The sequence below is a fragment of the Dicentrarchus labrax genome, unplaced genomic scaffold, assembly GCF_905237075.1.
Source record: "Dicentrarchus labrax unplaced genomic scaffold, dlabrax2021, whole genome shotgun sequence".
NCBI classification, from domain to species: domain Eukaryota; kingdom Metazoa; phylum Chordata; class Actinopteri; family Moronidae; genus Dicentrarchus; species Dicentrarchus labrax.
In genome coordinates this window covers 31,113,224-31,134,374 of record NW_026136705.1, presented here as the reverse complement: position 1 = coordinate 31,134,374, position 21,151 = coordinate 31,113,224, and the positions used below count along the sequence as shown (strand labels likewise).

The following is a 21,151-nucleotide window of genomic DNA, read 5'->3' as shown; positions in this document are numbered from 1 at the left end:
GAGCAGCCAAAAATGGGAAAGTCAAAGGTCACAAGGACTGCAGACGATACAGCGCGCTGTCGGACTGTCATCCACACTCTCTGCCCTGATTTCCTCTCCGCTCTCTGCTGCACCAGTTGGGGTTGTAGGTGGAAGGAAACAAGCTGCCTTTAATGCGGTGGCACCTCATTTAACACTAGACTGTGTGTAAACAGACACATTAGCCAAAAAATCTGCTGAAAATATCGAATCAAATACCATTAAAATAAACGTTTAAACAAAAGTGTATGGTGCTGCAGAGATATGCTTATCTGATTATTGTGATTCAATATTCTGATTTATTGCGAATTATTAAATCAAGTCTTATATATATATATATATATATATATATATATATATATGACATTAAAAACAACTAGAGTTGTCTGTAAAAAAAAGGCACATAGCAGCAATAAGTGACAATAAAAGAAACTATGTATAAATATAAGACAATAACAAATATGTGGACGAATGTAACAGCGACAGACCAAGACTTATAAGAACGATATAAGAGATTAAAAAACTAAAACCCACTAAGAACAATCAAAACCCCACTGAGAACATGTACGTCAATGGAGGGGTTTTAATGGAGGCCATTTTGTATTTTTTAATACGAGACCATGACAAAAAGTTGAATCCATAGACTGTATAATCAAAAATGTCTCTGCGACATCTCCCATAGGTTTGTGAAAAGCCATTGTGAAGCTCTGTGTGGTCGGTGGAGGAGCTGAATAAGGCCTGGTTGCTGGAAACAGTCTCCTGTGACCCACCTTTAACTTTAACATTTAATATCATTAAACAGGTGAGGTAAATTCACCCCCCCGACAGCTGTCATTACGAGGAAATTAACTATAGAGACCAAAAGAGATAATGCCCAACGCAGCCAGAACACACGTCCGACAGTTACCTCTACGAAGTGCATTAATTCCTGATTACGAACACCTTTTAAGAGGGTTCGCTTCAAAATAAAGACTGAAAACAATAAGTCACTGTTTGCTTTCAGCTTTAAAGGAGTCCGGTTCAGTTACTGCCGATGAAAACACTTGTGATTATCACTGGAGCGGAGCTTAGTTAGCAGTTACCGGCCACATTTCATTCAGTCTTGAGCTCTCTCAACAACCGCAGCTCTCTCTGCCTGCAAAGCTTTCAAAATAAAATACAAAAATATTATTTTCTACACTTTATGGTTTTCTCTGCTGTACTGAAAACGTTACAAAATCAGCCCAGAATCAGCAGTCAGGATGGATCAGTTGATCAGCACACAGCCTCAGCTCCACACTGACTCACTCAGACATGGTGTATTTCCTGGTATGATGGTCCGAGTGGTCGACGATGGACCTTCAGCTCAAATAAAAACTGTAGATTTGAAGTTTTTATTGAAACCACCATGCAGCCGTCTCAACCTCAGGCTCTAATTACTGTGTTTAGTAGCGATACTGAATAATAGATTAAATGGCTGCCTTCCTCAGGGTGATACACCATTCACACACACACACACACACACACACACACACTCATGACACACACACACACACACACACACATCAAGTCTAAAGTCATTTAGGCTGCTGCTGCCTCGCAGGCATCAACGCAATAATCTCCTGCTGAAAATGCAGCTCTGACACACACACACACACACACACACACACACACACACCCTACAAGTGTTTCCTCCTCATCCGTCGCAGGTTCAAATCCCATCTGTCTGCTCAGAGTCTGAACCTCGTCCCTGTTGCCTCCTTGTCTACATTTACATTTCAGTCGTCCGCAGAGATTTACCCACAATTCATTCCAGAGGCGACAAATCAGCTGCTACACAAACCGAACCGCACCGACAACTGCTGTTATTCATCAGTAGAAGAAGAAAATCTGCTGGTAGTTTAGTCTCTTTCTGAGCAGCAGCAGCAGCTGATGGACGAACCGTCTATCGGTCTGTTCAACGGACAAAAAGAGTCTGACACATAAACAGGAGTTGAAGCTCCTGTTTTAATGTTCCTCCTTTGAAGCTTATGTCCTCTCTTGTCGTAGCCTACAATGATTCATACAATGAGTTCTTAATAATTTAACTGAGAATATGTGCAAAGACCATTAAAATCAAACCAGACATGCAGCTGACCAACACCAACACACCCCCGTTGCTCCAAGCAACTGTGAACCCATCGTCACCCATCGGTTTGTGGAGAACAGTTTTGAAGCCTCAGATTTGGCGTTATGGTCGTCACAATGACAGTTTGTCGGAGCCAGCGGAGGTCACGTACTGCGAGTAGAGCTGCTCTCATTGGCTGCGCAGTTTCAACTCGTCTGTATCAGGAAACAATGGCGGCTCGTCTGCTCGCACAGGATCTGGTTCTCCAGATAAACAGTAAAATGTGTTTGTGAACAGATCTGAGGAGAGAAACAGTCAACAACAGAATCTGGATCCATATCTGATCAGCACTGTTTGACAGTTTGATCTGAGTTTGGTGCGTTGAGCTGGACGGACTCACTGAGAATGAGCTGTCAATCACAAGGTAGCCCCGCCCTAAAGCATACCCTGCTTTATGGTCTGTTTTACTGTAAATGGGACCATCAGCGTGCTCTGTGTTTACTAGGTCTAGAGTGATCCGTCATTTCCGGTTTTCATTTTTTTTGTCCGACAACACAGATTAGCGCCATCTGCTGTTATGGAGACGTATTACGCCTCGCGCACATGCAGAGCGTACACTTTTCTGCCGACGGTCGGCCGTCGGGTTGGTGCGTCCTGGCCTTTATATAAACTGTCAATGGTCCAGGGTAGTATGGCTAAGCTAACCGGCTAACAGCGGCTACATTTGGCAGCAGTTACTGTCCATCAGGAAACTGTAAGTCACAGAGTTCACAGGGGAGCAAATAAAAATAAACTCTATTAAAAGCAGTTCAAACATACTTTTATACTTTAGTTGGATTTTTAAATGCTGCACGCTTCTTGTAATGGAGTATTTTTACTTTATCTGTATTTTTCCTGCAGTAAAGGATCAGAACAGTTAAGTTGTTGATGTGTGGAAGCGTTTCACCAAATCAGTGTTCTGCACTCGGAGCTGTTACACAGCGCGAGAGCGGGCGTTCCCAGGCGCCGCTCACCCGATTACAACTCAGTGTAGCATCAACATCATGGTGACGCTGTTATTTTAGGGTACAGCAGTTACATAATGGGGCTTTAAGGTCTGTAGCTTCCCTGCTGAAGTGTCTCTGAGCAAGACACTGAAATCTCACCAGCTCCAGCTGACCTCTGACCTCAGCGAGGGGTTTCCCAACAGGAAGCAGTTAAACAACCTCACTCACAACAGGTAGCACTTGTTTCATGTGCCTCAAACATCCAAACACTTTCTCTGCCCCGAATTATTCCTCAATGCAGTTTATTTCCTCTCTGGCACCCGATCCGGATCCAGTTTTGTCCGACATGAAACATGAAACTTAACGATTATTAATTAAAGATAATCCCTTTCTCTCTGCTGCTAGCCCCGTTGTATCTGAGCGCCGGCTCTTCCTTTCTGCCGGATTGTGTTGTTGAAGATAAACGTCTTTCCAGGCGATACAAGCGCCGCTCTTTTTTTTAACGCTGCACTTTTTCCTCATTTCACATTTGAGGCGTTCAACTGAGCGTGTAACTACGAGTGAGTCCTCAAGGGCAAAATGTCACCAGCTCTCTGTCTCTCTCCCTCCTCTCTTTCCACCGGGCTTCCTGCCTACACGTCTCCAACACGATGCATCCTTTATTTTTTATTTTCCACACCAATAAACAATAAATAACACACAAACAACGGGGAGCGGGGCAGTCGTGTCTTTTCCTTCTGTCGTCTCAATCTGTAGGCTCCTGATAAGGGAAGTCCTGGCAGCGAAACAGAGGAGAAACACCATTTAATTTCCCCTCCGTCTCCCTCCTTCCTCCTCCTCCTCCTCCCATCTTCATCTGAACCCTTGGGAGGGCGGTGAGTTAAAATGTTAGTTAGCTGGCTCTCATGCAACAGCTGCTCAGCTGATAGAGTTTATATTTAAAGTACAAACTTATAGAGAGGAGGAGGATTTCTATACTTTTCAACCCTCGCCTGTTGTTATCTATTGAATTAATTAATCATTTTCAGTTCTTTTTTTTTTTTTAAATGTCAAAATTCTGTGATTTCAGCTTCTCAAATGTGAATATTTTCTGTGGTTGTTTGTCCTCTGTGACAGTAAACTGAATATGTTTGGATTTTGGATGAAACAAGACATTTGAGGGCGTCACGTTGGGCATTTATCACCGTATTTTTATACAACTCACTAGTTGAAATTATATCAAGGCTTAAAGTTCTGCAAAATTCAGGGCGTGGTCGGTTTGAGTGACAGGTGGGCGCAGTCACAGACGGCTGTTTTCAGTTTGGGATTAGCCAGAGCGACTCTTCACAAACCTATGGGGGACGTCGTGAAGACCGTGGACAGTTTTACATACAATGTACGGGGTTCTCCCTCCTATTTCAGCTGCCAACTTCTAGTTTAGCCCTCCGCTACATTAAATGGGGATAAAATGATTCAATGGTGCAGCTTTTCTACAGTTTTTTTTAACGTTATCGGACCATAAATCCCATCGTTTTACAGCCTCTTCTTTCACAATGTAAACTAATGGGAAAAAGTCAGTGTGCATCACATGACAGACCCAGAAGTTAATTACTGGCTCTTCCTTGGGGGGGTTGGCGTGCTCCCTTCTCACACAAAATCCAGTTAACTGCAGCGCTTTAGTGATTTCTGTGATGGATAACGAACAAAAATGATGTGTCATAAGTGTATGTTTTGTCAAAAGTGTAGTAGGAGCCGCCCAGAGGCACGAGATAATAATACATATTCAGTGTAATAGTGTGTGTATGTGGTCCATTAAGCACAATAATAACATAACAGACTCATTTACAGTAACATTTCTGTCCCATTTAAAACAAAGTGAGTTCTGTAAAAACCAGCAAGGACTTCTCCCTCCATGTCTAGACAACCTTGTTTAATTCTACAATCCTGTAACAGAGCGACTTAACAGCCTGAAAAATTACCTGAAAAAAAAGAAAGAAAAACTTTCATTTCTGTGCTCTGAGGACTTTTTCCCTCATTTCATTCATCTGTGCTGACGGATGGATTTTGGAGCCGCTCAGCCCAAACCTATTACTTCAGACTGGGGGGTAAAAAAGCAATATTTTCTCATGAAATGGTTCCATCCTGGATTTTTAATGTGCAGCAGGGTGTTGAGTTCATGAAGCCATCAGCAGAGCCTGAGTCTGTGTTAACATGGGGTCACACTCAGGTTAGAGATCCATTCAGAACCCTGTTACATGCTCTATTAGACTGAGATGCTCGCTCTACCTCCCTGTCTCGCTTTCTCTGCCTCTCCCGATTCAATTCATTTCACTTCTATTCAGTCCACCTCCATTCAATCCAGTCTGATTTACTGGCATGAACGCTACGCCGTGTCGCCAACGTGCCCCACTGCATTTGGGTTCCTTCATAACAGGATGTGTTTATTGTTGCAGCAACACATTCATTACCATCCAGACTTGTCTTTCTCTGTGTCCTCCTCTCCGCTGAGGAGCTACAGCGACTCCGAAAGGTCACGACCTCTGCTTCTTGTCTCATATGACGATGTGTAAAGATTGGGACTTTTAATTAGCCTGATGAGGTTGAGCTGTTTTGATTTAGGATGTCGGGCTAACTTTATTTCCATGGGGTCTACCGTTCTACCGTCTTTATCATTGTTAAAAATGATTGAAAAAAAAAACATAATACAGACAGAATTGTATAAAAAGTTCCCAAAACAGGAAATAATCTGCTCAAAATTCATCCAATCTCTTGTTGTGAAGATTCATTCATTCATTCATTCATTCAGCATGGCTATCTACCAGAGCTCATTGATTACTGATTACACACTACAGTGGCCAACACTAATGTGAGATGCTGTTAGCTAGTTAGCTCGTGCAGCTAACGTTAGCTGACTTAGCCCACCCACTGTACTTTATTCCCTGTCGTCAAACTGCCCTCCTCACTTTTACAGGAATATGTAAATACACAGAGGCTTTAAAGCATTAATGTTGTTGTTTATCTGGCGAGGACAGACTCTCAATAAATAAGTGATGTGTCTTAACTGAGCTCAAAAGTCTGGGCTCCAGAGCCCTCACAGAAGAACAGGCACATCCAAACTGAAAATGTTAGATAATAAACAGCGCTGGCGCTTAATAAGCATAAATAAAGGGGAGAGAAATAAACAGCGTGCGTGCAGGTCGTGCACAATATATGCAGCAGGAAAAACACTGTTAAAGAAAACAACAACAACACAGAACGGCAGTATCAAAAGCATGAGATATGCAAATGAAAATAATCTTGTGAACAAATGTGAAGACGTAAGCAAAGTGGAGCAGTTGGTAAATGTGAGGAAATAAAAAGACAGTTGAAAATGTCCAGACAGAGACAAAATCCTCCGAGGGTCCAGACCTCCAATAACAACACAAACAGTCTGACAGATCTGAGACACATCACAGGTTAGTCACTGTGTGTCTGCCTGCCTGTCTGTCTGTCTGTCTGTGGGCTGAGACAGGGAGCTGGCTCTGCATTATGTGTGTGTGTGTGTGTGTGTGTGTGTGTGTGTGTGTGTGTGTGTGTGTGTGTGTGTCATTCTATATAATGAAGATGACTGTGTGACACAAATAGCCAGAACAAGAGCACAAAGTCTCTCCAGTCCTTTTGTTTGGAGTGCTGACGTCGGCTGCGCTCGGTTTCGCACTCACTATTTCTGCATTTAATGTACTTTCACATTTTGTACTAACAGGAAGTGATGCGATGTGTTGTCCTGACAGACGTCAACAGCAGGAAGATATCCAGAAACAAAAAGAGAAAGTTATTTTTTGCTTTTGCTCCGAGATGCCTGAAGCTTCTGTCCAACAGTCGGTAAAGTCGCCCTGTTAACTCCACCAACTGAAATATCTCAACAACTATTGGATGGACTGCCGACGTCTGTGCTTCCACCCACCAAAGTATCGAGGTCCAATCATGATGTGAAACTCTGTTTTTATATCTTCAAATAACTCATTCAAACCAAACTCATGATAGAAAATAACACTTGAACAAACATCAGCGTGATAAGAACAATAAAAAACATCTTTTAGAAACATTTATTTGACATGGAAGCAGCGGGGTTTATGATCTATACTGCTGTCAGCCACCAGGGGGCGTTAGGCTGTTTTGGCTTCAGTATTGGGGAGCTCAGAATCAGTTTTACACCTTAGACAAGTAAAAACTTGCAATATTAACATTAGCGTGTTAGCATGCTGACGTTAGCATTTAGCTCAAAGCAGACACTGTGTCCAATAGGCTGTCTATCAGCAAGAGTGGCAATACAAATCGTATCACGATTCAGTATATTGCGATTTGTTTTTATCTAATTTTATGAAAACTGTCGTAGCATAAAGAACACACCGTCGTATGAATACGTAAGTAAACACAAACATCTGTGTTAGTTTGTTTATTAAAACTAAATCTTACATCTCCACTGCCAGTGTAAGTACAGCCTCACCAAGCAGCTCGCACTACTGTAGACTTTTAATAGAGTTGAGAAGATCTGTCGATTATACCATAAGTTGATTGAGTAAATGGTATTGTATACATTTAAATCGGCTCAAGCACAGCTGAGTTGAGTCCATGTCTTTCCAGGTCATACACTGAAATGTAATGAAATGTGTGTTTTTAGATGCTGTACGTTATACGACCAAACAGACACATTATTTTGTTTTCTATACTTCCTCTTTATGAATAAACAGAGACACGAATGTGAACTCTTGCACAGGAAGTCTATTCGAAGGAGTTTATTGTGAAATGAAGTGGAAACACTCATTTCAAATATTGTATTGGCTGAGGTTTAAATGCCTACTGAACATGTTTCCTTCCTACAGTAGCAGCAGATGTTGTTGTTGTTGTTGTTGATGATGTGTGTTAAGACTCCAGCATCAGAGATACAGCTGCAGGTTTTTCCATGAACCTTACAGCTCATTTCATTCACATGATCCGTGTGTGCAGAACCATCCCCCTGCACAGATGCCCGTACTGTAGACTGTGTGCTACCACATGCAGTTAATCTTCCATCCAGAGTCGATGTTCAATTCAAAGTTATAACACAGAGAGACCTGTATCGCTACAAACAACAAAATAAAGTTATATAAAACTTATTATTATAATTATTTGTTCGATGTGTTGAATAAAAGCTCCGATGCAACAAACACTGCAGGACACTAAAAAGAGAAATTCCCTTGAGACAACGATGAGACCAAAAAAAGATTACAAAGAGTGTTTGTTGTCTATTTTATAGCCTACTTTGTTGTTTTGTAAAAAAATAAATATAAATACATTAATCCAACAGCCTGGATGCAGAGCAGAGCTATTCACCTGCAAGTACAAGTTCACTTCAGCAGGTTCTTACTGTATTTTAGAATTACAGCCGATTATAAGAAATCAAATTACAGCTCATTACTGTATTCTTATACATTTACAACACAGTACTGGTCAGAGTTTTCTCAGTATTAGTTTCCTTTAATTAGTGTGTATACGCACTGGTCCTTTAAATTAAAAACCATATGAAAGAGGAGCAGAAAACGAAGAAAAGAAAACAGTAAAAGTTCATTCAGGTCTAGTTTTGTGTTGTACTGTCACATATTTCTATTTTAATACATTTTTGAGGATGCATAAGGAATATTGTCGCTAACTGCTACAACTGTTAAACACAGATGTCCTCAGGCCATCCAGAACCGAAATCAGTGGAATTATAACTTTAATAATTTGCACATATCATTTATTTTATATGCAAATAAACTGCTTGCAGAACCGTTCAAGAATTCAGTATCTTCATACTCTGTCTCAAAGGAACTAACAGAAAATGAATGACAACCACCCGATTTCAAACCTCAGGAAGCCGTTATTACTCAGAACATTGGTTGACTGGCACTCACTGAAATCTGAATGCAGCAATAAACTGATTGAACACAGAACACGGCTCTTCTTTATCTTTAAGTTGGACAGTGACTGACACTTCCATCAGCTCAGATGGAGCACCCAGATAATTCCTGCACCTCCCAGTAGCTGACAAAAATGATTTCCTTCCATCTCTTGTACCTTTAGATTGATCTTTGCAGTTGGTCCTTATTTCTCCCGAGGAGGGTTCAGGAGAAACATAACATTCAGTAATCCCTAAGAATAAAAGAATATGATTTATTTCACGGGAGATAAAGAAAAGACGGTTGTGAGCAGCAGGAGCTTCCTGTGGGCTACAAGATGTCTGATACGATTACTGTGACACACTGAACCGTCTTCACTTCAGCTCCAGATGTTGGAGCTCGAGGAGAATCTGAGATATTAAGTAAACTAATTACGCAAAACAAATGAAACTTGTTTACATGCCACAACACAGCAGTTCAGAGACACTCCACACTTAAATAGATCTAGGTGAACTAAACTATATGACTGTACTGTTTAATATATATTAAAAAAAACAGTGTTAATGGCCATTAATCTTTAATCTCTTGGACTTTTAAATGTAAACTGATGGAGACACATCATTCACAGGAGGTTATGCTAGCTGTTGCTAACCCTCTACTCTGTATGTTTATATTGTGGCGCAGTGGTTCGGGCTTCAGATGCTGTAGAAGCACCGGACTGCAATCTTTACCTCAATCCCTCACTGACACATACACACACACACACACACACACACACACACACAGAGAGTTAGCCTCTTCGAGCCACTAGCTTAGCTACAACAGAGCCGTTAGTTTTGGTACAACACAGAACATTTTACAAACGGCGCGAATGTGCTTCTAGTGACTGTAAAAGCTTCAGCAGTCTCTCTGGGTGCATTTACACTTAATCATGCAGTAACATTCTTTAAATTTAGGACACACTGTAAATCCGTTTACATACTGTAAATATACAGTCGTTTAAAAATGTGACCAGTACTGTGTTTTAAGTTTACATAACTACATTAATGGACTGCATTTTTATTTCCAGTAATACACTTATTCTAAAACACAGTAGAAAAAGAAACTGTAAAAAATGCTGTCTAACAGTGTACTACCTCATTTAACTACAAAAAGGAAAGAAAGGTGTCCGCTGGCTGGAGGGAGCTTACTAATAACCTACTTGCTGTTGGCTATATTTTATGTAATTTCCAGCAAAGAAACATAAATATCACAATACCAACAAAGCAATTAGATAGGTACGTGGTTTCTTTACATGACAACATTAGTGTATATTAGCTTTGCTTTATCAAGCGGTATCAAAGCTAAGAAGTGTATTTCCTATAGTATAAAACCTTCCCAGCTTCCCTGGACTCCACATAGACCACAGTTTATGCTCTACATGTTGTGATTGAAGCTGTATTGTTCGGTTAGACCAGCTGTCAGACCTGCAGACCTCGTCGTCATCGAGACTAATTCCTAATAAAAGTGACTGAGCTGAGGCTGAGCTGCTCGTATAAAACTCAGACGTGTCAGATGCAGCAGCGCCGAGGACCGACTCTCTGCTCTCAGAGAAATATTTGTTTTCCTGCTTTAGATGCCGCCATGCTGCTCTGCTCCGACTGTAGAGTTTGTCTCACAGGAGGCAGAGCTCAGTCTGTTTTACATTTCACACAACAACAGACCGGGGAGAAAACAACAGACAGAGCGAGAGAGAGAGGGGGAGTATCATAGTAAGAGACAGAAAGGAAGAAAGAGGGAGGGGGAGAAGGAGGTTGGTACACATGGTATAAAGAGCAATGAGGGCAGTTTTATATCAAAATACTGATTTAAAATTCATGAAATGCCATATTTATCTTACATTATTAACAGTAAGTGTGTTTACATCCACCTGTTTTTTATGCACACTGTCAGTCTGTACATAACAAAAAACATGGAAACGCCGTAAATAGGGAAAAAAAACATTGGAATATTGTTTTACGCTGGTGGCTTTTATCAAAATAGGGAATAATAAATGGAAACAGTCTGGTTTTGGAGAATACCGTTTCCTTTTGTAGTTGGTTTTTTTGCTTTTAAGCTGTTTTCAAGCTGGAAATAATCACTTCCTGTCGGGTTAGAAACGTTCTGTATCCAGATAACGTTTAAAATATGTTTCTGAAAAGATTTTAGTTGAGAAAAGCAAATGGAAACAGAATCTTGATCCATATTTGATCAGCACTGCCTGGTTTGACAGTTTGAGCTGGACAGTAGGGTTGGGCGATTGGACGATTATATCTGCTATCAAGTCAGTTGCGGTTGCTTTTTTGACTGATTTCTCGGGCAATTATTGTCATATTATTTAGCTAATTTAATGGTCTACCTCCAAAGAATGAGAGCCGCTGCTCAGCTCCAGACTCTCTCTCTCTCAACAGCAATGTAACATCACACACTGAGTGAGGCAACAGTGAAAGAAAAAACTGTTGTAGAACCAGAATATTTCACATCTAGCTCTGTGAATTAAGGGTTTATTTTGACCAAGACTCTGACATAGGGGGTGAAGAAGGAGAAGGGCGAGAGGGAGGTTGGGCATCGGAGAGGCAGCGACAGTGCGAGGAGACAGAATATTTTCACATCTAACTCGGTTAGACAGCAGAGTTGGTGATTGTTAGAACAGTGAAAAGACTAATAAAGACTGCTTTGGTTAGTTTTATTTTGTTGAGTTTGAATGAAGTGTCTTTTGCAAGGACTTAACGAGGCAGTTAAGCTGGTATTAGTTCAGTAAAAAATAGAAACTTAAATTAAGTTCACCTGTATTTTTCTGTTTACAGAGGAAAATCAATGTTTCTTTCTTGATGTTTTGTGAGTTTATTTTGTTTATTATTTTGTGCAAATACTATATGGACGAAAATTACAGTACATCGCTGAGCATGACAGCTATAAGAACAGCGGTAAAATTTCAGATTTTACTGCCTGGACCACGAATAGAAAGACAGAGGTTAAATAAGGTATCTATCTAGTAAGTTTCCAGGGAGAAAAACTGAACCGCACTGACCTCTGCCCTGGATCTACAGCACTGGCCTCTGCCCTATATCCGTCCTGTCCTCTGTCCCTGTCAGCGTTAGTCTGATATCTTACTGCCTGGACTACCAATACAAACCCAGAGGTTATTATTTCAATCATATTCTCAATCAGCAAATCACTGCTAGATATTTTCCTCAAATTGTTCTGCTTTAAGTTGAAAAGACAAAGAGAGACAGATGAAATAAGTAAGCCAGACAGAAATAGAAATGCGGACAGGTAGCTTCACAGGAGAAGACAAAGGGAGACAAAATGAAAAGGGCAAACAAAAGACAGACAGACAGACAGACAGAGATAGACAGAGAGAGGGGGGTTTGTCGGTAGTAACCAGAGGGCAGGTGGGATCAGCTCAGGTGCAGCAGCTCCATCATTCAGACTCTGTTCACGTCTGGTTTAGAAAAATAACCTGCAGCATCGAGCAGAATCAGAACACACCTAAACTACAACTGCTACTACTACTACTACAATTACTACTGCTACTGTTACTTCAGATTAATTATGCAAAATATCACCAACAGATAAATTTGTATTATATTACATCACTAATAATCCAGTAATATGATCTGAAATTGGTCATTTAGCACAATGAGTACTTTTGGTACTTGGTAGTAATATTTGTTGCTAATACTTTTATGACTTGGTTAATTTTTTGGGCTCCTATGTTCAGTCAAAAATATAAACCTTTTTTATAATGCATCCTCCAATTTGCACTGAAAAGAAAAAAATAGGAACAAATCGTCTCTCGTTAAAAAGTACAAAACGTTCGTGTTTGGTTAAATAAAGCGGTAAACTGGAGTTAAATGAGTAATGTGTGTCCGTTAGTATCAACCTTTGATGTCTGTTCTGATCAAGATGTTTCACCTTGCTGAGTTGAACTCCCTGAACACTCCTGCAGTACAAAGACTGCTCCGACTAAATCAAAGGAAGAGATTCTGTCAGATGAGAGGTGAAGACCCATGTATGCATGACTCAGCAAAAACACTGGCACTTGTTGATTAAGAACTGCTGCGAACCGTCTGGCACGAGCTGGAAGCACTTTTTGGGATTCAGCAGCACTGTTGGGCACTTTTTTTTTTATATTCAAAGCTTCAATTGAAGGTTTCGAAATGAAGTTTGAAATATGTGTTGTCATATTTAATGATGTAATAACCCCAAATTAAATTTTAAATACCCTCTAAGAAAATCATTCAATTTGAACAAAGTGATTAATCAGATTAGTCTTTTAAGGTAGAAAATTGGTTGGTTGCCATTGTTGACAGTGGCTGTGGTTGAGGGAACTAGGGAGTGAATGAAGAGAGCACCGTTAGCAGTGAATCAGAGAAATAAAACTTAATTACATTCTAAATAAACACGGCTACACCTCCGCACAATCCTTCGAGAAAGAGTCACATTGGCAGATTTTGTGTGAAAATGTGCAGCTCAGCCCTGACATCCTCATCTTTTTTTTTCCACAACCCAAAGTTATTCCGTTTACTGAGGACTAAAGAAAGCAGAAAATATTCACGTTTGGGAAGCTAAACTCAATAACTAAATTTTTGACAACTAATTGATTAAAAGACCTGCGCAGCATTCGAATGCTAAATTAAAATTTAAATGTCAACGTTATGAATGAAGCTTTGAACTACTGGATAAAGCCCAAAACTAAAAATGAGAGAGCACTGTTAATGAATTTTTAATCTCAAAACGACACTAAACTGTGTTTAATATGCAGCAAAATGTAGTTTGGATCTTAAAGATGCAGAGTAGGGCCTTACCTATCACTGAGCAGCCTGGGGAGGAGATTTATATACTTTTAGTTTTTAGGACAATTCCATCATTTTGAGACTAAATTTGACTAACAGGATTTAGTATTAACTGCTAGAATTCATCGCCAGGCAGTTTGGAGCAGCATCTAGAACTCCATGTTGGGAGAAGACTTTATTTACAGGTCCACAATTTTATAATATCCCCGGTATCAATACAGTATATACCGAGGAAGTTTCCAGGAAAGAAATATGAAATAAGGTTATAATTATGCTGAACGACACAATTAGTGTTAAATTATTGAACTTCTCTAAAACTTGTGAAATAAAGGTAATATTAGTATGATTACCGTTACTATTATATGAATCAAATGGACAATATAGATCTCTGACCTGTATCTACAGCACTGACATCTGCCCTGTATCCGTCCTGAGCTCTGTTGCCTAGTATTATTGTCAAATGGACTAAATTAAATCTTTATTAACTATCTCTGAAAGTAATATATAATAATAAATAATATAACATTTTTGGAATTCATTAAACTTATGAAATAAATGTATTAATAATATTATTATTGTTACTATTATATTAATTAAATAGACAGTACAGACCTCTGACAGCAGTGATCTATGCTCCTTATCTAACATGTTCAGGCAGCATCTACACAACCAGTTTATAACAAACTATAATGTAGTTTTAAGCAGAGATAAGGACATATTTAAGTCACTCACAGCGGGTTGGGCTAAACAATATGTCTGCTAGCACAACCTTTATAAAGGCTTACAACAGAAGGCAGTTGAACTGAGTGTCATTATATCTGGCGATTTATATTCAGGTGTAATAAGGCCAGCTGGTAAATGCAGCGTTTTGTGCGGAACAAAACAAGGTCAGCACATTGTTCTCCAGACCTCCTGTACTGTACTGAACGCTCCCTGGAGCCAGAGTCCATTTAGTGCTGAGCTCCCTCTGGTCTATGTCCATTTACTGCTGCTGTCTGCTCTTTTAAAGCCTGCCTCCAGTTGCTTCTATTTCCCTTTCCTTAAATCCCCAGTCCGCTGAATGAAGTCTGGATGATGGAAAAATTATGCACTGACCCATGATGGCGACTACAGCCTTCACAAACCTGGAGGAGACTCAGGCAGCCCAGTCGAATGTCATACTAACAACACCTAATGTTACATCAACTAACCACCAAATCTAAAGTCATTACCCAATAAAAACATGTTACAGTCCAGTGGGACACAAACATAACAACAATAATAATAAGTGCTTTCTGAAAGTATTTGATTGAAATAATAATTCATTCTTTAGAGAGGAACTGAGTTAGCATTTGAGCACCTCTGGTTCCGCCTTCTCGAAATCAATGGGTTTTTGTTTAGATGTCTTTAATAAAATTTTCAAGTTTTGTTCTACAACATGAAATACTTCAGTAAATACCCTACCTGGGAATTTTGAAGCTTTTATGTGTTTTAAAAAACGAACGCACTAAAAACTGCTAACAAGTAGCTAAATGTGACATTAAACGTCAGCACACTGAACACACTTATCTACTCACTAGTTTGTCTTTATAGCCTCATCTTATTTATACCTGTGCTCCTGTGAACTAGTCTGGTGTTCATTTGTGAAGATTGTCTTGCTGGACAAAATGTGTAAGTATCATAAAGCTTTCTGAAATCCTGTTGGCTTTTTGTCAAAGGAACCAAGAAGATGCTAACTTCCAGATTGGTCAAATACAACATCTCTGCGGCTCTCTATAACAGAAAGACCTGGAGTTCAGTCAGAAGCTGAACAAAAACATGATGCCGAAAGTCCACGCCAAAGGGAGTTACTGTGGGAGCTGTACTGGGGAGCTGACCAATCAGAGCAGACTGGGCTTCTTACAGAGAGGATGAACAGAGGGGCAGCCATGGCCAGTACAAGAACAATAATGAGATCATTGTTGCAAGCAAATCTTTTATAGCAGACCCCTCAAATACAAGTATGACCCTGAAAAGGGGCATAATATGAGAAATGTATAAATATATAAGAAAACTTCCTGCACAAACACACTGCTTGTTTCTCTTTAATATATGTGAAACTCCATGAATCAAAAGCTCTATTTTATTTAATCTAGTAATTTTGGAGCATTAAAGGGCAGAAAGATCACTAATGAACTATCGGCGTATAAATTTGTCTACATCCACACCCAGCAGAGACAGAGAAACATGATCATTTATGTATTTCGATTGGTGCGTACGGCCACCCGATGAATGTAGTGTTAAGTTAGTAATATTCACTCTGTTTTCACTCTTTTGTCTCTAATAACTCCTGAAGGAAATATCCAGCTTTTCAGAGCTTGTTTGAATCCAACCTTTGCAGATCAGGGTCTGGGATCCATGATAAAAATCAATTTTCATGTCTGTGACATTTAAAAAGAAAAGTTTAACGTCAGACAGCAAGACTTCGGTTTCTGAACTCACAGGCGTAGGTCATGGCGAAGCTGCTCCCCGTGTCCACCATGTCCACTTGTGGCACCAGTTTAGGGACGTCCTGGTGTTGCGCCAGAGCAAAACGAAACACCTCGTACTCATGGGAGCCGGTGGGGAAAAGGCCTCCTGTTTGACAAACACACAGAGACACAGTGGGAATGAGTTCCTCTCCCAAAGCAACCAGCACGGATGAAATAACTGTTAACAGAAAGGCAGAGTTTGGGTTTAAAGACGGAGCTACTCATCGGTTTTAGGACTAGAAACTATGATTGTATTAATAAACTCAATTCTTGAGCATTAAATGACTGATACAGCACTGTGAGTGTGCACTCTTTAGATGATGTATATTTTAAAAGGTTGAGCAGCATTTGAAGGTATTATTTATTCTAGAACAACAGTCTAAGAGTGAAAGTTTCTGCTTCTTTCTACCAGTTTATTTAAGAGTCTTTCCTCTTTGTTTTTTGCAAATTGCTCCGGGTACATTTGAGTTTAACATTGTCACTAAAATGAACGACCATGCTTTGCAGTAATTGTGGTTAAAAGCCTCTTTTCTCATTCTATCAATTGTCCTGGCACTCACACACTCTCAACATAATAGTTTTGAGGGTCACGGAGGAATTATCTAAACACTTAACCTCGGACTGATTGACCCTCCTGTCTCCTCTGTGGTGAAGTGGGAAATATATATGTATTTATATTACTGCACAGCTGTACAGGGATGGCTCTGGTGAAAATGAACTTTTAGTTTCTTTTTGTACAGAAGCTGTAAATGAATATTTGTTCTCACAAAGAATCAGACATCATTTTGTTGAAGCTAATTAAAACTGCAATCGGGCCCTCTTACTGTGCACTGTATGGAGCGTGATGCGGTCGGGTTATGCACTAGCGTCATGTGTAAAGAATGCTCCGGGTGGGACTGTTGTCAAACGTAATGTGGTGCAGATTGGACAAAGTACACTGAAGTTATGACAACTTCCTGTTTCATTGCCCCGCCACTATCACAAATAGCACAACATTTGACCGTGAAGGTGTTTAGATTGCACTGATTTGAAGTCGATCAGTTCTCCAGGAGGAGCTTGTGAAAATACAACCACCAAAAATGACCACTAAATTAAAAATGGCCGACTTCCTGTTGGCTTTGGGGTATGGGTCCAAGAGGCTTTTTTGTGTGTCTCGTCATAATACATGTGCACACTAATTTTCATACATATCAGTAAAACGTGCCTTAGGGGGCTGCGTTTAGGAGGCAGGAGAAATAATGTTACACACTCATGAAAATAATAATAAACATGATGAAACAACAAATTCCTTGAGTATGTTAATGCAGTCGTGATGTGAGTGTATCCATAAATATTTGCCTCTGAGATGTTGTGGAGCAGAAGTAAAGTAGGAAGGGATGTATCGATAATAACTGTGATATCTGAAAGTTAAATATTTATATTGTGTCAATAATACACATATAATCCAGCACCTCTTGAATCATTTATTTCCATTCTTGTGTACACTCAAACATAGTGGCCGTAATTCATTTGGAAAAAATGTTACAACAGGTGAAAACACAAACGATAGGACCCAAATGCAGAACACGAGACAGGATCTCGATACAAAAATACACAGACTTTACTTGCCAGAGAACGTGTTCGGTACACAGGAGGTCAATCCAGACAAACAAACAAAGCCAGTGGAAAAGCCCAAAACCCAGGGCACACAACACGAGGAAAAACAGGCTTCACACGGAGGAACAACGACAAACTGGCAACGAGGGGAAGTAACACAGGGAATATACACACCCCACAGGTGATTACACACAGGTGCAGACAATCAGGGCCGACCAAACTATTACAAACAGCGGGAAAACACAAAGGCAGGAAGTGAACTGACACATAATAAAACAGCTCTGGTGTTTCTGAATCTGACTGATAGCCCAACATTTCTAGTATTTTCAAATGTTCTACAGATATCGCAATAATATCGTCAGCGTGAGTTCTTTTGGCCACAATGGTCGTGTTGTGAAAATCCGATATTGGGACAGCTCTTAAAGTAGCATGAAAAGGAAATACTCAAGTTCCTCAAACGCTGCATTAAAGTGACCAGAAATACAACACAGAAGTCCCAGAAGTGACAGATTAATTAAAATAAATTGTGGTGATACTTTTGTAAGTCAAGTCTTTATTTATACAGCCCAGAAAATTGCCTCAAAGGGCTTTACAGTCTGCGCAACATATGTCGGCTTCTGTTCTTAAACCGCCAGTTTGGATGAGAAAAACCCTTTAATGTGGGTTAAAGAACATCAGAGGAGGACAGACCCGATCCACATACATCATATACACAAATTATGATGATGAAAATACAAATAAATGTAGATTATAAAACGTATGTGAAGAGTTAAAAATGGTAATTAATCATTTGAGTGTGATGATGTTTATTTACAGTAAAATGCCGTTTATATTTTATCTAAAGCAAACTCTACAATATAGAGATACTTATAGGAATATTATTGGAATAGAATATGATTTATTCATCAGAGCTATAAAGGCTGGAAGCGGTCCATCTGCTCTGACAGAAGGGCTCCCTGATTCAATAAATACATGCAGAGGAAACCAACGTAACTGATTTTCAATGCTCAGGCTCACTGGTTGGTATGCGGCTGCAGTAATGCAGGTTAGCTGAACTTGATGCCACATCAGCACCAAATCCTGAGAGGAGAGTGCAGCGGGAGTCTGGCCCCCGACGGATGAATCACATTAGAACTTCATATTGGGAGAGTGACACGCTCTGCAGCCCCCAGCTGACTGATCCACGCTGAAACCAGCCGAGGTTCAAATGGGAATAAAAGATCTGATGGAGGATTCATCCGGCGTGCCAGTGTGACATTATTGATACTGAATACAGCAAATAGAACTGATTGATTGCTTTAAGTGAGTGTGTGACGCCCAGCCTGTATGTGGAGAATCATCATATATGTTAATTATTCGAATTAAACAGGTCACACTGTTCCATTTATATAATAATATGTCCTGTTATAAACAGTACAGTGTTCTCTGGATTTACCAGTGGGAGAAAGAAACTAAGTACATTTACTCAAGTACTTATGTACAATTTTGAGGTACTAACTTGAGTATTTCCATTTTTTACTACTTTATTAACAGGTTAAATTAAATAAACAAATATATCAATGAATATAGTACGACTCTGTCCACTGCGCTCCTGCTGGGCGATATACCGGGTGAACCAGGTATACCGGTTTTATTTTCCCACATGATATTAATTCTTCATTTACCGCTGTGCTGAAACAATAGATGCAATAGAACATTTGAGAAGTCTTTAAACACTTAAATACTTTGATTATGTCAGTTTATACTGTTTCTATTTTTATATGTTTTGCTTTGATGTCATATTTTATTTTTAAGTGGTGGTTTTACTACGTTGTGAAATCGTTCTCATTCTGATTCCTTCACATACAGCGATCAAAGCATTCAGTATGTACATGGAAATGTTTTATATTCTATGTGCTCCTCACAGAATAAGCCAGTATAAACCTATATAAAAACTGAATGAATGAATGAATGAAAAATACCTTCATATAGCCTACTGCCAGAATCTGAAAACTATCAGGCTGCATCGAGGCTCAATCCTGTGTTTCTATCTGACTCTGTGGTGCTGAGTCCTACAATATTCCTGTTAGAGGAAATCAGTCGAGGTGAAAACAACATGACTTTACTTTTACACAGCTGAACTGTCGTTGGGGGAATATTCTATATTAAATATATATCATTTATATTTTCTTACTGGATGTTGCAGGAAGATCAAAGTGCAAGGAACACAAAATACTGTAAGTCACAACATGAATATATGAATAGTAAGACACTGTAAGTCACAGAGGGAATCCCAGCCACTGGCATTATTACAGGAGAGCTCAGTGGGGATCCACAAACACAAGTCACGACAATAATACGATCCCAGAAATATCACAGGGAATGTTGCAGGGAATGTTACAGGGAATGTGAAGGGAATCACTTTTGTCAGAGCTGGTGGAGTGTCAGGTTTCCAAAAATCATTTAAAGTCCAAATATTATATAAAACTGATATAAATGAGTTCTATGTGAGGGTTTCTATTGATCCTCACACAGTGCGTCATTGTGTGAATATAATCTTACACACTGTGAGTTGTAATCTGGATGCAGAAAATGTTTCCACATATTAAAGGAATACAGTAAGAAATGAGATCCAGCAGGGTCCGGCAGCCGGGTCTGGCACCGGTCCCGGGGCGCCCCTGGGTGCGGGGCTCACTCACCTATGTTGATGTTACTTGGGAAACTTGTGCCGCTGCAGAGCCCGAGCAGCGGCAGCAGCAGCAGCGGGAGGAGGACCGAGGACACCGGGAAGCTCTGCAGCCGCATGTTTCCTCCAGCAGCACCGACAGGAGACACGGAACAACCGGCGTAATCCCATTCACAGCGGGGCCGGCACAGATCCACCGCAGCCCGGCCACACACTCACACATCCACCGGCAGTCTGCTCCAGTCTCTCTCTCTCTCAGCCTGTCTCTCTCTCTGTCTGTCTCTCTGTCTCTCTCTCAGGGGTTCCCTCTCAGCACACATCCATAGTTGGAGCGCAGAGCTCTGCAGCCGCGTCGACTCTGAGTGTCAGAGTGTTTGTTCACTGGTTCTGTACCAACTGCCCCCCCCCCCCCTCTCCTTTTGCCCTCTCTCTCTCTCTCTCTCTCTCTCTCTCTCTCTCTCTCTCTCTCTCTCTCTCGTTCAATTTAAATTCAATTCAGTAAGCTTTATTGACAGGAACCTGAGGGGAACAATAATCCCAGAGCACCAGAGATAATACAGTTCAATAATGTGAGGAGGAAAAACACAATTCATTTGGTAAATGAAAGAAATCAATGAA

At 40.2% G+C, this 21,151-nt stretch overlaps 1 protein-coding gene across 5 annotated transcripts in view; it reads right to left on the bottom strand.

Moving 5' to 3' along the window:
• LOC127363861 (glutamate receptor 1-like) overlaps window positions 1-20,916 on the bottom strand; it is a 67,649-nt gene extending 46,733 nt beyond the window's left edge. For all 5 annotated transcript variants that reach the window (XM_051400828.1, XM_051400829.1, XM_051400830.1 and 2 more), the window contains exons 1-2: window positions 20,547-20,916; window positions 16,244-16,378 (exon numbers count right to left, since the gene is read on the bottom strand). In XM_051400828.1, the coding sequence (XP_051256788.1) occupies window positions 16,244-16,378; window positions 20,547-20,652 (241 nt within the window). In that variant the 5' untranslated portion in view covers window positions 20,653-20,916. The remainder of the gene's footprint in view (window positions 1-16,243; window positions 16,379-20,546) is intronic.
• Between the last annotated feature and the right edge of the window lie 235 nt (window positions 20,917-21,151).